Source organism: Colletotrichum abscissum (genome assembly GCF_030869225.1).
Source record: "Colletotrichum abscissum strain IMI 504890 chromosome Unknown Scaffold_1.1, whole genome shotgun sequence".
NCBI classification, from domain to species: Eukaryota; Fungi; Ascomycota; class Sordariomycetes; order Glomerellales; family Glomerellaceae; genus Colletotrichum; species Colletotrichum abscissum.
In genome coordinates, this window is record NW_026849987.1 from 919,193 (window position 1) to 934,199 (window position 15,007).

The 15,007-nt window shown below is 54.3% G+C and overlaps 4 protein-coding genes across 4 annotated transcripts; 1 reads left to right on the forward strand and 3 right to left on the reverse strand.

Moving 5' to 3' along the window:
- Positions 1–89: 89 nt before the first annotated feature.
- Positions 90–6,424, forward strand: CABS01_00261 (uncharacterized protein; the record flags this gene model as incomplete). Its single annotated transcript, XM_060533643.1, has 2 exons — positions 90–5,879; positions 5,948–6,424. The coding sequence occupies 2 exons, from the start codon at positions 90–92 to the stop codon at positions 6,422–6,424; spliced, it is 6,267 nt and encodes a 2,088-aa protein (XP_060406157.1).
- A 2,218-nt stretch (positions 6,425–8,642) lies between these two features.
- On the reverse strand, positions 8,643–8,966 carry CABS01_00262 (uncharacterized protein; the record flags this gene model as incomplete). Its single annotated transcript, XM_060533644.1, has 2 exons — positions 8,643–8,875; positions 8,930–8,966. 2 exons carry the CDS (start codon positions 8,964–8,966, stop codon positions 8,643–8,645), a joined length of 270 nt encoding a protein of 89 aa, XP_060406158.1.
- Positions 8,967–9,814: 848 nt separating this feature from the next.
- CABS01_00263 (uncharacterized protein) lies at positions 9,815–10,609 on the reverse strand (the record flags this gene model as incomplete). Its single annotated transcript, XM_060533645.1, has 2 exons — positions 9,815–10,270; positions 10,334–10,609. The coding sequence occupies 2 exons, from the start codon at positions 10,607–10,609 to the stop codon at positions 9,815–9,817; spliced, it is 732 nt and encodes a 243-aa protein (XP_060406159.1).
- Positions 10,610–12,618: 2,009 nt separating this feature from the next.
- On the reverse strand, positions 12,619–14,286 carry CABS01_00264 (WD40 domain-containing protein; the record flags this gene model as incomplete). Its single annotated transcript, XM_060533646.1, has 3 exons — positions 12,619–13,290; positions 13,352–14,205; positions 14,262–14,286. 3 exons carry the CDS (start codon positions 14,284–14,286, stop codon positions 12,619–12,621), a joined length of 1,551 nt encoding a protein of 516 aa, XP_060406160.1.
- Between the last annotated feature and the right edge of the window lie 721 nt (positions 14,287–15,007).

Here is a 15,007-nt window from a genome sequence, read left to right on the forward strand (position 1 = left end):
CAGCATCCATTGAACAAAACACCAGAACCCCCCCCCAAGTGTGTGCGCTCGACGGCGTAACTTCACACACAACCTCCCCGTCGTCCCCAATGTCGTCGACAGGAGCCCCCAATGGCTCCAACGGGGACCACGCGCAAGCAGCTGCCTCGCCCAGGCCATCGACAGCTGCATCGGGACCACCACAACCACAACCGCCCCCAGCCGCAACGACAGCTACCGCGGCAGACTCGTCAGCGACATCGACCCCCGAGCTCGACGTTTCGAAGCTGCAGTCCCTCCCCGCCGAACAACAGGAGCTTTTCCTCCTGACCTTTGTCTCGACACTCTCCAAGCACGTCCTCAGCCTCCCCGCCGACGACTGCACCGCCCAGCAGTTCTACCTCAAGAAGGAGATCTTCCAGATCATCAACCTTCCCTCGCCGCAGCCGAGCCGAGTCGTCAGAAACAACCTGGGAAAGTGCCTCGCCCACATCTTTGGCCATGGCGACAGGAAGCTCCTCTTTGAGACTATCAATGATCTAATTGGCATCATCTCAGGCGCCAAGTCCAAGGCTGACGCCGGCCCGCGCACGAAGCACGCTGCTGTCGCGTGCCTGGGAGACGTCTATGTATCCGCCGGTGACAGTGCCATAGGCCTTCACCAGTTGGCCTGCGCTACGCTCATCAAGCTGCTCAAGTCGTCATCCAGCAATGCTGGCCTCCGTGCTGCGGTCTTTGTGTCCCTGGCCAAGATTGTGAAAATGGTGGAGGGAAGCGTGGACGAGAACGTCGCCAGGGATATCTTCAAGCAGTCGCGCAGCTACGGCACTAGCGACAAGGGCTCACTCGTCATCGTTTCGGCGTGCCGCTGCCTGAGAGCCCTGGTTCGGCACACACCGTACTTTGAGAACTCTAGCGACTTTGAGAAACTGCAGGCTGCCATCTGGAAGGTCGTTGATTCATCGTCATCGCAAGTGAGGCACGCAGCCGCGGAAGCGCTGGCCGAGGCCATGGTCCGCGGGTACTCAGAGGCTGGAGTGGCGGAAGGCGCTCCCATGACATCAAAGGCGTCCAAGAGGTTTTCCAAAAAGCCCCTCAAGCGCACAGGTACAGCAGCCAGCATTGTTGCGGACGAGGACGACCTGCCGACGTCGCGGCCTGGAAGCCCTGCCCCTGGTGGAAAGAGGACGCAGGATCTTGCGCTGTCTCTGGCGGAGATTGGCAAGATACTATCCACGCAGTATGCCAAGATGCCGACGTCCAACAGGGCGAGAGCCGCGATCGGCGTCTGTTACGGCAAGGTGCTTAGAAAACTTGGCGAGAAGACTGTGGAGGCGAACTACCTCAGGATCCTCGAAAGCTTGACGATTGATATTTTGGGAGCGCCTAATATTCTCAACAACCGTTACCGTCTTCTCATCTCGAGGCGCATCGTTGATACAATCCTCCAGGACATCATTGGAAAGAAGATCTTGGGCGAATCTGGGCAGACTGCGGCGGCAAAGTCGATTATCAATGACATTCTGAAGAACTATCCCCAAGCCCTGACGGAGCGGCCCGAGCCGTCGAAGCATACTCTCATCGCCGCCCTCGGCGCTGTGGCAGCGCTGATCAATAACTTGGGATCCGCTGCCAACAACTTTGCCGAGTCTTGCCGCGATGGCCTCTTGCAGGTTCTCCAGCACCCCAGCTATTCAGTCCAGGTGCATGCCTCGGCGTGTATGAAGGCTTTTGTTCTGGCTTGCCCGCAGCAACTCCTGCCCTGCTTGTCGGTTTGCATGAACAGTTTGAGTAGAGAACTAGCTCTATTGACGAGTGGCCGCAACTCTCCTCGACGATGCGTAGGATTCGCCCACGGTTTGGCGGCAACACTAAGTGCCAGCCCCGCGCGACCTCTGCATGGTTCCGTTGACATCAACAGCCGTGTTCTGACCATGGCCACCAACTTGCTGAAGTCGAGCGGTCAGTCTGAGTTGAGGGTCTCGAGTACTCAAATCCAGGTCGCCTGGATTCTCATCGGTGGTTTGATGTCGCTCGGACCGAATTTTGTCAAGATTCACCTTTCTCAGTTGCTCCTTCTGTGGAAGAATGCGCTTCCGAAGCCATTGTCAAAAGACAACACTGCGCACCGGAGTTTCTTAGAAGCTTCTTTCCTAACCCACGTCAGAGAGTGTGCCCTGGGGTCTATTCTCTCGTTTCTGCAATTCAACAACCGCTTGTTGACAGTCGATGTCTCCAAACGCATAGCAACGATGCTCCAAAACACGTCCGCATTCTTGCGAACGCTGCCTGCGAGAAAGACTACCGACGATGTGGCGCAGAGGCTGACGCCGGCATTGCAGCTTCACGATCTCGATATGATGGTGCAGCGTCGGGTTCTGCAATGCTACATCAAGCTGGTCAACCTTAGCCCGGCTGGTGGCAGTGAGGCCCTTTTGCAATCCAACCTCCTCACAATCGCGATATCGCTGTTTGCGGACCCCGAAAACTACTCGGTCAACTCCCTCAGTGCATCAATTGCCAATGCCGCGGCCACGTTCGAGACTGTTTGGGATGTCGGCGACAACTCTGGGTTCGGGATTACAGGTCTCATTTCCGGATTCAAAATCAAGAGCCTGCCTGGCCAGCAGGACAACTCGATAGAGGGAACGCCCTTGGAACAGGATACCCCAGAGGAGGCCATTGACAGATTATTGTTGTCGCCAGTTTGCGGCACTTTAGAACATGACGCATCTCTTTTGTACGTCGGCGACACTGCCTCGGAGGCGACGAATCCAGACCCACCAGCTACGGAGGTCATCAATATGGCTATCCAGCTGTTCGCGTTCGTGTTCCCCCTCACGCCCCCTAAGGTACAAGAGAGTGTGCTTGAGCAGGTCAGAACCTTCATGTCGGCTGGTCCCCTTCTGAGAGACCCGGGAAGGAAGGCGGCTATGAATGTCAATGTCTCAGTTGCCATCTTGTCGACGTTGCGCGTGGCGGTGAAGGAGACTCAATCTTCGCCTGGAAATGTCACCAATTTGGCCGTGGAGAGGCTCCTACAGGATATGCTGCGGGATTTCGTTATTGATGGGGACCAATATGTCCGGAGCGTTGGGTATGCTGCGGTTGCTAGGCTTTGCAATGCCTGCGGTAACGCCTTCACCAACCACGAAATTAAGTACCTTGTCGACACCATCGTCAGTAACCGAGAGCCCAGCGCTCGAGCTGGCTGCGCCATGGCACTCGGATCCATTCAAACCAAGGTCGGTGGCATGGCGGCGGGCTACCACTTGAAAACTATTCTCGGTATTCTCATGTCTCTCTGCAATGATCCTCATCCCACCGTCCATTTCTGGGCCCTGGAGGCGCTCGCACTGGCATCAGATGCGGCTGGACTAAGCTTTGCCGGATATGTGCCTAGCACGCTCGGAATGCTGGCGCAACTCTACGTCTCTGATACGCACCACCCGGAAATCTCGTCTGCCATTACGATGAACCTCGAAATGGAACTCTCCACCCCTGCCGCCATCACACGATGCGTAGACTCTCTCATCAATGTTCTGGGTCCAGATCTGCAAGACTCGACCAAATCGAGAGAGCTTATCCTTAACCTGGTCAACCAACTTCAAGAGGAGGATGACTTGCTGGTGCAGCGTGCCACGCTGAGCTGTTTTGAGCACCTGTCACTCTACGCGCCAGGCTACATGCATTTTGAGGACTACGTCAAGTTACTTCAGAGGTATCTCAGATCGGAGTACCCGATCTTGCGCGACGTCGCCGTCGATGGCTTATACAACATCATGAAGAGAAACCCCAATGACGTGATCAACGCTGCTGAGAAGGGCTTTGAAGATCACCTGTGGCTGGTGCTTGATACCGCGCCAACACATGATGGTATCAGAAACATCCTGAGGAATTGGATGCGACAGACTTGTCTGACTGATACCGGCCTCTGGCTTCAAAGATTCCAGACAGTGCTCAAGATGACTAGGGCCAAGGCCAAGGAAGAGTCCGACGTCGGGCCCAAGAAGACGGGCGGATTGCCGGATCTACAAGACGAAGAAGTGGCTGGCTTTGCAGGTACCGCGAAAGATGATCAAGATAACAAGGCCGGTGCTGAAGTCGAGCCTCTCCGATGGCAAGTTACGACGTTTGCCATCAGCTGCATCAACGATATGTTTGTCCTCATTGCGAAGGACGTGATGACGAACGGCGAGTCCGCTGCGCAGGTAGCGCTCCAGAATAGGATTGGTGATGTCGTCCGCATGGCCTTCTCTGCGTCCACGTCTAGCGTCCTGGAGCTACGCGTATGGGGTCTCAAGATCATCGGAGCAGTCCTCAAGATGTTTGGAAGGACGCCTGACCCTGACTTTGATGAGGCCATGCTTCTCGAGCAGTACCAGGCCCAAATCAGTTCCGCGCTCACACCTGCCTTCGCCGCGGACTCGTCTCCTGAGCTCGCTTCTGAGGCTGTCAACGTCTGTGCCGGCTTCATCGCCACGGGCATCGTTACGGATGTTGATAGAATGGGTCGCATCCTCAAGACTCTGGTTTCTGCTCTGGAGAATTTCTCCAAGGAGAACGAGAATGCTGGCATTGGCGAGCTGAAGGGCCTCAGCTCCAATGCGCAAGTAATGGTCAAGATGTCCGTCTTCTCGGCCTGGGCAGAGCTACAGGTGGCCAGCTCGGAGCAGAAGTACCTGCTCGATGTGCTGAAGCCTCACATTGGAACATTGACGCCGCTGTGGCTGGAGTCGCTTCGGGAGTTTGCCCGGTTGCGCTTCGAGCCTGACATTTCAATGACACTTGGACCCCCTTCATTGTCTGGCAGTCTCGATACTATTTACGCAGCTCTGAACAGAGAGACTCTGCTCAAGTTCTATCAAGAGTCCTGGCTTAAACTTGTCGACGCTATTGCGAGCTTGATCGAACAAGACAGCGAGTTTGTGTTTGATGCTCTCGATGGAAAGGAGTCTGAGGGGCTGAGCACGAACGGTCACACCAAGGGACCTGACATCAACTACCGCGACGAGCCGGTCGCGTTCTTTTTCGTCCTGTTCGGAATCGCATTCGAGGCTCTAGCTACGCGCCCTGGTCAAAGTGACTCGTTGGCCACCCAAGAGCAGAACCTGGCCATTCTGCAGGCCCTCAAGAAGATTCTCCACCCGAGTGTATCTGGTCATGCGATTTACAGAGAGGCAATCTTCTCGGAGACTATGGATTTGCTTGATAGACTGGTGTTGACAGAAGGACTCGACGTGCAAGGCGTCATTGTAGAGATTGCAAGGGCACTCTGCGTTTCCCACCCCTCGGCACGCAAGAAGGACTCTGGCGATGACGGTGATCTGTCAGACGACATTGATCAGCTTTTCGAGCTCACACGCATCATCGTCCTGGTCCTAGCTGGCCTGCTCCCCAACCTCACAGAGGCAAACCAGCCCGGCCGTCACCAGATGACTGAGGAAGCCGTGCTTCTCATCCGCTCATCCCTAAATGCGCTCGTTGATGCTGCCGAAGTCTTCCCCTCCATCATCAAGACCGACCTTCACGCCTGTATCATTCACATCCTGGCTACCATCCTTGCGACTCCCGGATGTCAGGAGGTCATCGTTCCGCAGTCGCTACCCACCCTCAAGCGCTTCGTCGCGAGTATGACAAAATCCCGCAGGGCGAGCAGCGGCGAGGACGGCAGCGGCCCGTCACCCACGGATGTACAGCTGCAGGGTTGCCTACGCCGATTCCTTTCGATTTACCTTAACGCGCAGAAGCGAGAGGTGCCAACATCCCTCACTTGTGTCAAGAATTGTCTACTCGCGAGCACCATCCTATTTACGGGCGGCACGAACCACCTGGCGGCGAACGATGCTCTTGTGGCAAGATACCTTGATGAGGTGGTCGACTGCCTGACGGATCGCATGGTATGTAGTTATCTGAAGACCCCTTTAATGCATCGAGATATGTGACTAACATTCGGATGAAACATTAGACGGCCAAGATCGCTGCCAACTGTATCAGGTCGCTGCTTCTGCAGGGCAACCCTACTCCGGCAGACCACACCATTGCGCGCTACCTCCTCCCGCGCCTCGTCGCATTTGTGACCAACACGACGCCAGAGGACCCGGAGAACGCCCGCTCCATGATTGCGCACTCGCTGAGCCAGTACGTCGGCGTGGTACCCCGGGACCGCGTCCCCGTCGCCATGGCGCTCGTCCTGCCGACCTGCCTCGCGCGTGCCTCCTCGGAGGGCGAAGACTGCTACAGGGACACGTCGGCACGGCTGCTAGAGCTGGCGGCCATTGACCAGAACGCGTTCCGCACCGTCGTAGCGAGCATGAGCGACGGGCAAAAGGCCTTCTTGGAGGAGGTCATCCGGTGGGGACGGCAGCAGGGGCCTACGGAACAGGCCGCGAGCGGGGCGACGGGTCAGCCGAGCATCGCGTTGAAGATGGACTTTGGAGGGTGATATGTGATGAAGTGTTTATGGTGACTTTTCGTCGTTCACCCCATCCGTGGGTCCGTGACGAGGAGAAGTAGCAGAGTTATACGTAGTAAGAGGAGGAACACTGGAGGTAAATGCGGCGTTGGGAGGATGGTAGCATTGGGGGTGGGAAGATGGCATTAGACAGACGCGACCTGCTGCCGGGTACACTTTCCTGCAGGAAGCCTGAGGCAGTAGAGAAGGAGAGGTTTTTCAAAAGTAACTGTTACAAAAGAGCAAGAATACATGCCGGCGAAGCCCATGGGCCGATCCTCGTGTTTCTGTCCCCCCATCACCTAGGGATTACTGATTTCCTATTCGTTGCGATGTGTCAGAACTACGGAATACTGGATGGAAGATGTCGCTTGCCGGAGAGGGCAGGGGGGGAGCTAGGGATCATAAACGTATCCCGTCAACTCGGATCTCGCATATCCACGGTTTTGGAAAAGAAAGTATGCTACTGTCGGTCGCCGTCCTTTCTCATCCGGCGTGGAAGGGTTCTAGGTGATTTGATAATTCTCATCCGGCCTGGGGCCTCCTCCAACGAGCTGGCTGGTGTTCCTTTTTCCCCTTCGAGAAAGAGGGTGGCGATGGTGGTGGTGGTGGTGGTGGTGGTGGTTTACGTGCAGGAGGAGAGAGAGGCTGGTGAGGAGGGACAGACATCACGTCACGTTTCACGGCTTCTCTATGTCTCGAGGGGTCTAGAATCAGAAAAGGGGTCCAGAACCAAGAATCAAGAAAGGTGTGGCGTTTCGTTAAAAGCACCATGCTTCGGCCGAAACCCGAATTCTCTCCTGGTGGCTAGCTTATGTCGAATGGCCTCTGGCCACAGCGGACTCCTTCGCACGTCGAATTCCTCGTCTTCGTTTTCTAGATATCCCAACAATATTTCGCTAATTATTGCTCTCCTTTTGGGAACGGGCCACCATAAACGCCACTGTTTTCGTACAGAGTAGGTACCCTTACATAAGATACCTTAGATAGACAGGAAGCAGGAGGCAGGCAGAAGGAGAAATGTAATCCGTCTTACCGTACAGTAGATGTAGGCTTTTACGCCAGCGTATTTGCAGGTAAGTAACCGCGTAACGCTCGCCCGTCCCCCTCCAACCCGTGCCGTGCCATCGATTTCATCGGCATGAGACCGGGGACTTATCGACTCTATACTTCGTCCCCAAACGGGTGGATGAACGGTGGAGGGAAGCAGGCGGACAGAAATTTGGCGGGAGTGAATGGGGATTTGGAATTGAGGAACACGTTTCCAAGTGTACGTTTGACGTATATGGTCCTGCTTCTCTGGATTCGCGCGCCTGGATCTGGGCCACTGCCAGTATGTGTGGTCATGGATTTCCCCAGTCTCCTGGACCAAATGGAACGTGGATATGCTCTGGATGTTTGCTAAAGCATTACCAGGATCAGGCTGGGTTCGTGGCCGGAGCCGAGACCAACGAGGTGGCAGACATACATAGGTAGTTGCATGAACCCTCTCCCAAGTTTGATGTGTTGGTGTGGTGAAGTCAATGTCGTCACTCTAGGCTTTTCTTTCTCTTGCCTAGCCTCGGGCCAGAAGCACCGGCTAGGCTTGTATCCGTACCGATGTAGCGGTATGGAGGAACACGCAGCATGTAGCCATGCGCAAGCGCGCGGCGGGTATTGGCGACGTGGCTGTTTTCCAAGACCATCCAAGAGACAAGAGAGAAACCGGGGTGGAGGGAAAGTGAGGCCAGATCCTACGAGGCTTATCACATCTCATCGAATCAGCTACACCATTACCGGGACCAGGTTTTCATACGCCAACAAAAGGCCATAGACGGTGTGCTGGGATCCCCTTCTTACATTATTGTCGAGATGAACAGGTGGTCCGTAGCGCAGAAAAGCAAGTGCATGTTTGCTTGCTTGGTCCAAAGAGATCATCTGTCTGGGCCACTGGTGGCTCTGTTCTGCATCCCCTACCACCACCTCTTCTTTCCGGGAGCTGCCGTGAATCAAATGCGGGTTTGTGGAAAGTGGGCAGCTGCGGCACGGCCTTGGTCGGTATGGCATTCGCTGGTGTGCCAAGGTGAGGAGAAGGAGGTGACGGATCGTAAGTCTCGATGAATCAGATTCTGGCAGTTCGTCATTCTCCTATTGCTTTCCCAAATGTATCCCTTTTGTTACCCGAGGGGCCGAGGACTTGTCGTCGGGGAGGCGGACGTTGTCACCGGATTCAAGCGTCCACAGCTCCGTGACTGCGACCGCATATTACAGGCGTATGTACGTAGAGTCGGGCGGCATATGCATAGCACTTCGCTCCCTTCACTGCCTGTCGCTTTACCTCCACAGTGATCTTGCTCTCTTTTCTTTCTTTTTTCGCCCTCCCCTTTGAGATCGCCTCACAGGATGAATCAGGAGTAGTTATAGATCGTGCAGGTGAGACAAAAGCTTTCATCAGCCTAACGGCTTAGAAGACGTTAGTCCTCTCCCAAGCCGGCCCTCCACACTTTTACAACGTACCCGATAGATGCGGACTTGACAAGGCGGATGGCTGCATAAGACCTCTGCCCCGTGTTACTACCACTAGACTGGCGTCGGCTCAAATCCGAGGGGTTCTGTAGTCCGTTCACGGGCGAGGGTTGTACGAGTATGTCATTGCGCACTTCAGCCGCCTTGGGATGCATTGCCTGCCGCAACCCGGGCTTTGTAGCAATTTAGAAGCCGATAACACCCCATCTTTACTCTTCCGTGTATCTTGAACGAGTGTCGGCTGAGTTGATACTCGTGGGAGGTATTTGATCCGGGAGATTTGACTGTTGGCAGTGAGCCCTGTTCCGCATCTGGACGCGTGCTTCTCACTCGCTACTTCGGGTCACCAATCTCGGTATCCCACCAACCAGAGCCCCCAAACTTCATCAGTCGCTATGTCTAGCGCAGGATGCAGGATGTAACGACTGCGTTGGCTCCCTTGGATGTGGCCCGAGGCTGCGTCTGAGCCGTACACGCTGTTCGTTCGTTCAAGATTCGTTTCGGCCATCACGAGATTTAATCAACATGCATCAAGTCGCCCGTCTTTGCCTTGTAGGTCCAATCGGGAGGGTTGGAGTAGTCAAATCGACCAAATTGTCAAAATTGTCCGATTCCTTCCAATTACATTATTGGTAATGGTCTCCAAGCGCCATCCGGCGATGAGCGGATGGCGACAAAATCCACAATGCCTGCTTCGTTAAATACCATGATCCGAAAGAAAGTATGAGGGTCCTAGCTAGCACAATAAATGTCTTGCAAATGCAAGAGTTAAGTAGAAAAACTCCATCTCAACAGAGGCACAACGCATCAAGCGCCTGGGGACAAGTCGTTTGGTGAGCGTTCGCTGGCTGAAAGCACTGGCAGAGTGCCTTCCTTTCATTGTTTTCTCTCCTTGGACTCCGGTTTAGTACGGCGTGTGCTACCGTCGGCAATCAACGGGCGTTTCTTTGATGCTTGCGATTGATGAGAAGATGACGAATCGCCTGATGGCTGATTACTACTCGACTTGGGCGTTGCCGATGCTTTGGACTTCTCGGTCGATTTCTTCTTTTTTGCCGGGTCGCCGCTCTTCTTTGGACGAGACACTGGCTTTTGTGGTTGTCCTCCGGTGATTCCTTCGCCGATGGAACATGATTCGCTCTTGTAGCTATTCCAGTCCTTTACACCGAGTGCTTCGGAATTGCTTCCTGCAGTATTTGGGGTCTGGAAGGTGGTGTCGGTTTGGCCAGAGGAAGTAGAGTACGTGCCCGGACTAAAACCGTCGTCTGCATATAACATGGCTGGCTGTTGAGTGCTGTAGTCTCGACGAAAACCACAACTATTCTGATCCCACTAAAGGATACGGAACGTCAGTAAACTTCTCTTTATGGGACATTGTCTTGCCGATGGTCTTACCTGAACATACGATGCTTCAGGATAGGAATCATACGAATACGGGCTAGTCTGCTGATAGTTTGGATCTGTGTATTCAGGCCTTTGCGATCTCGTGCGCGTAGATGCTGAGTTCTCGGTGACCTCAACATCCTTTATCATGATGGGGTTTGACATGTTGCGATCGTCAAACATGATCCGCCTGCCGTGGAACACGCCCTCCTTCAGGCGATCTCGAATGTGTGTTAGCGAATGGCTTGACGTCGCCAGCCGATCGGGTACACCCACCACAGGCACCATAGAAATTGTGTTGGCCCAACACCCTAATCCAGCCAGACGTACTAGGTCCAAAGATTTGAACATGGTCGACCACACAACCTTCGCGGAGCCAATCCTTGAATTGCCTCCAATTTGTGTCGAAAGGCAACTGTATCGTCTGTCAGGGTATCGGCTCATTTGCGGTGTAGTCGGTGTCACGAACGTTTGCTATGGGTATGTAAAAGACTCCGGTTTCCTGACCGGGACGAGCCAAGTACGGTTGCATGTTGATGCGGGACGACGGAAACCAACTCCTGGCACGGGCTCTGTCCAACGTTAGACGCCAACGTCTTGACTTTGACTGGTGGCTGTGTGACGGTACGAAGAATCAACCACTGCCAGGATCTCGTGGGACACAAGATCCAGTGATGAACCACAAAGCCTTGGCCTTCCTCGAATCGATTCGGGCAAACAAAGGAAGGAGGTGATGGTTTGAGGTGGTGAGGAGAGAACAATGGAATTCGTCTTTTATATTGGGCTAGTTCTCTCCATCCTCCATTTTTTCCTCGTAGAAACCGCGGAGAACAACATGGCCAATGAAGAGAAATACTTGTCTTTAGTTCGATGAAAGGGAGATTTCTGCTAGTGCTGCCCCCGGGTTATCCCAGTCTGAACCGGTACTTGGCAGACAGACATTCCATCTTCGTTGGAAGTAGTCGTCCTGGCCTAGGTACCCGAACCCATGTGCTACGCTTTGGGGTTTCTTGTCTGTGCCAACCAACACATCCGCTGGTGAGTCGGCCGAATGGGTCGACCGGACATGGTATGGGGTCAGCAACGATCTGGTACCGATACCCGCAGTACATGCGGCGCCAAAGAACGTCGCAACGAAAAAGGTGTGATGCAGCTCATTTACTATTAGATCGTGCCATTGAGTTCTCCTCCCTTGTAGCATCGTAAAAATGACAGCCACCATGTGGGGTCCGGCTTGATGCAAGCTTGTTCTGGGCACAGTCACCCATCGCGCGCATAAGCTCTTTGGCTGTCGTTGGGTCGAGCAAGACGGCTGCTATCATTATCGAGTCATCCGAAAATATGTGCCGTGAACCTGGTCATTGGAGGCTGCGATGTAAGCTGCAGCCCGGCAGTAGACAGGATTCCTCCCTTAAGTTGCTTGGAAACCAAAGAAACGAGTGAACAGGGCTCCAATTTTTTCTCGATGATAGCCAGAAAGGCTTCCCTTTTCGACTAACTCGTCCCGATCCGGAGAGGGAGCTAGGGACACCATTGGGAACAATGACCAGGGACCAGCGGTTTATCAGATAGTCCATGAACAGCTGAAAGTGCTGATCAAAATTCGAATGCATTCTGAGCCTTTGCCCTTGATCATCTACAGCCAATGGCAAGTTCGAGTGATAGACTCGAGGGGAGCAGGCTCGGACTGAGAAAGTTCCATCATAGACCCCTGCAGTAAGTTGGTTCGATGCTGTGCCGCTGTACGTAGCCTGCAACTCCAACACATCGTAAAGTCTGGGCTTGCGGGTAGTCGATACAAATAAGCAAATAGGCGTCAGTTGAGAGAAGCCGCGAAGGACAACATCCACTAAGCGCGGTGCCGGTAAGTCACGTCAACCTGTCAGAATGATGAAAAATTCCCCAGAGGAGCGCCAGTAAATACCAGAGTTCGAGCGACGAGCAGACGAATTTTGCACAGTTTCGTGTAAAGCCCTGTCCTTGAAGCCATGTTGCGGCTGTCCGCAAGAGATGCGAACGCTTACCACTGACAGTCCTTCCTCGTGAGGGTAGTTTGCGTAAGGTGGCTGCGGCAGCAGCATGCTTAGAGCTTGGAACTGACCACAACTTTCTGCATCAAGTCGGTGCGGGTGCTGTATCCATCATCGCGCTCGGCTGCACCACCGCGCAGCCGCGGGTAGCTGGGAAACCAATAAGATCTGCGTGACACCCGCAGGTTTGGGGCTTGTCTTCGGATGGTTGGTCGGGGAAGCTTCTGGTGCAGCCGTCTTGAACCAAAGTGGTGGCGCTGCTATCGATCAAGTCCTTTTGAAGGAGAAGGTGTCGTCTACCTCGGACATGTCTAGACCGGACAGATCCTCGTCGAAATCGTCCAGTGCAGGTGCCTCCATCTGCGTCTCATCCTTGCCAGTGGTCATTGTCAAATCATTGCGCTGCGCGTCTTGCCATGGAGCTCCGGACTCCTCAGCTTCCGCAAGTGATGCCATGAGATGATGCTTGCTATCTCCCAGCAGGAGAACGGCAGAATCGCCAGTCCAGTCGAGCCACGATGCTTGGGGCTTGCCCAACACCTTGGCATCGGGTAGCTGCCCTCTGAAGTGAACCGTCTTCGGGCCGTCGGACAAGGGGTCCCAGACGAACACCAAACCTGCGTAGTTGTCTCCCTCGCACGTAACCATGAGCACTTCGCGCTGTTTTGGATGCCAGGAGAAAGCCAAAATTTGACTGTGGAAGATGAGAACGGCGCGCAGTTCAGATGACGCCAAATCCCAGACCCAAACAGTGCTTGGGCAGTCCTCCAAGGTGGTAGCTAAAAGACTGGATGATGCATCAAAGACGGAAAAAGTGCGGGCTAGCTTGGTGTCGACAATGCCGTTGCTCGCTCGGCCCGGAGCAGATACGGACTGGGTCGCGCGCGAAAAGGAGTGCTGTGAACCTGATTGGGTCGTGGCGATCTCCTCTTGCCAGATCTGGCATCCTCGTGTTAGTCTACGCCAAAATTATTGCACAAAGATAGGTTGTGTCACCCACCTGAACGGTATCCCTCGGAGTAATGGTTGCAGGATGTTCGAGTCTCATCGACTCGGCTGCGGACTTGGTTTCCAGAACGCATACACTGCGAGTGTGGTCGCACACTGCAATGCGAGCGCCGTCCGGGCTGACTTGACAGTGCTTTACCCCAGCGCCGAGTTCGTAATGCTTCTCCTCGATGGCCCAAGGTGAGGGTCCAGGCCACGTCTTGAAGAGGTGGCCGTCGGGCGTGTAAAATAGGATTTTGTGTCCTTGAGCCGCAGACTCCCACATAAGGAGCCAGCGGCCGTCCGGGGTCCAGGCCAGTCCTTGAGCATCGACAGTATCGGGCTGCCAAGAGCGAAGGACTTGTCGTGTCTTGGGATGGTGAACACTGGCGATATCTTTACCGGCGACGCGTGTGAGGATGGCCAAATGTCCTGAGCCGGGGCGAAGTGCAAAGCCACGAGAAGCTACACTAGCTTGGTGGAATTTTGGGTTGCTGATCTCGGTGGTTCTCGAAGTGGCCAGGTCGAAGATGGAGAACTTGAGGCCGTAGGATGAGCACATGAAGATCTCGGTGTCGGAAGCGCCAAACTGAACAAAGGTAGGCTTCAGATTAGGGGTTGCGGGGTTTCGTATGACGCCACGATAACCTGGACCCGAAGCTGAGTAGATCAGAACCTGGTCAGAGAAGCAGGCGAGAATGCGTCTTGACGAAGGTGACCAGCGCAAAGCATAGGCAGGACCGACATTGGACGGTAATTTGACGCTATGAATAGTCTCGAGGGTTTCGACAGACCGTACACTGACGCTGGTGGGCGACAAGGTTGCAATCAGGTTACCATCAGGACTTGACGCGCAATGCGGCGATGCTGTCGATGGTAAGCCTTGGGGAAGAGGATGGATGAGAAGACGCTGAGAGCCTTACATTTAAAGATCCTTGAAAAGTGCATGATGCATGGAGTTGAAGAGTTGTGTGTTGGGGGGCGCGAGAGTGATATCAAGCTCAGGTACGGTACTTTACTTTGATCAGGTACTTATGATGCGTATTCGTAAGATACCTGCCAAAAGGCGAGCCTGACTTGTTTCGGAAAGTGAGACAAAGTAAGTGAGGTCTACTCCGTACCGAGTATTACTTGGGGAAGTAGCAAGGGACGGGTGTTTTTGCCGAAACGAAACGAAGCAGGGTTTCTTTTTGGTCTTTTGGGTGAGGATGAATTGGGCAAGCGTTCCTGAGTCTCGGCAGCGGTGGAGTCTTGAAGAAAAGCCGTTGTTGCAATGGAAGGAAACAAGGTGCTCGTCTGCATCTTTGTTGTTTACATTGATTCCTGTTTTGGACTAGCGCGGGGCAGCAACACAAGATACCTTACCGGGAGGGCTTAGTCAGGTCGCGCTTTCTACACAGTACACAATGGTCCAGTGTCCGGGCTCTCTCCGGCTCCATGGAAGTTGCCGGCCGGACGACGATGGGAAAGAACGCCGGGAACCAATCACCACTGCCCTATTTCGCCAGCACCTCAGACGCCGCCGAACCCCGCCAGAGTCCAGACATCCTTCGCCCAACTCCGTCGGCCCCGGTGACCTGTGCTTGTGCTTGTGCATACGCCCTTCAGCGGCACTAAGCGGCTCTTTTCCCCCTCACTTAGTCTCACTTTAGGTGCAGAGTAGTCGCTG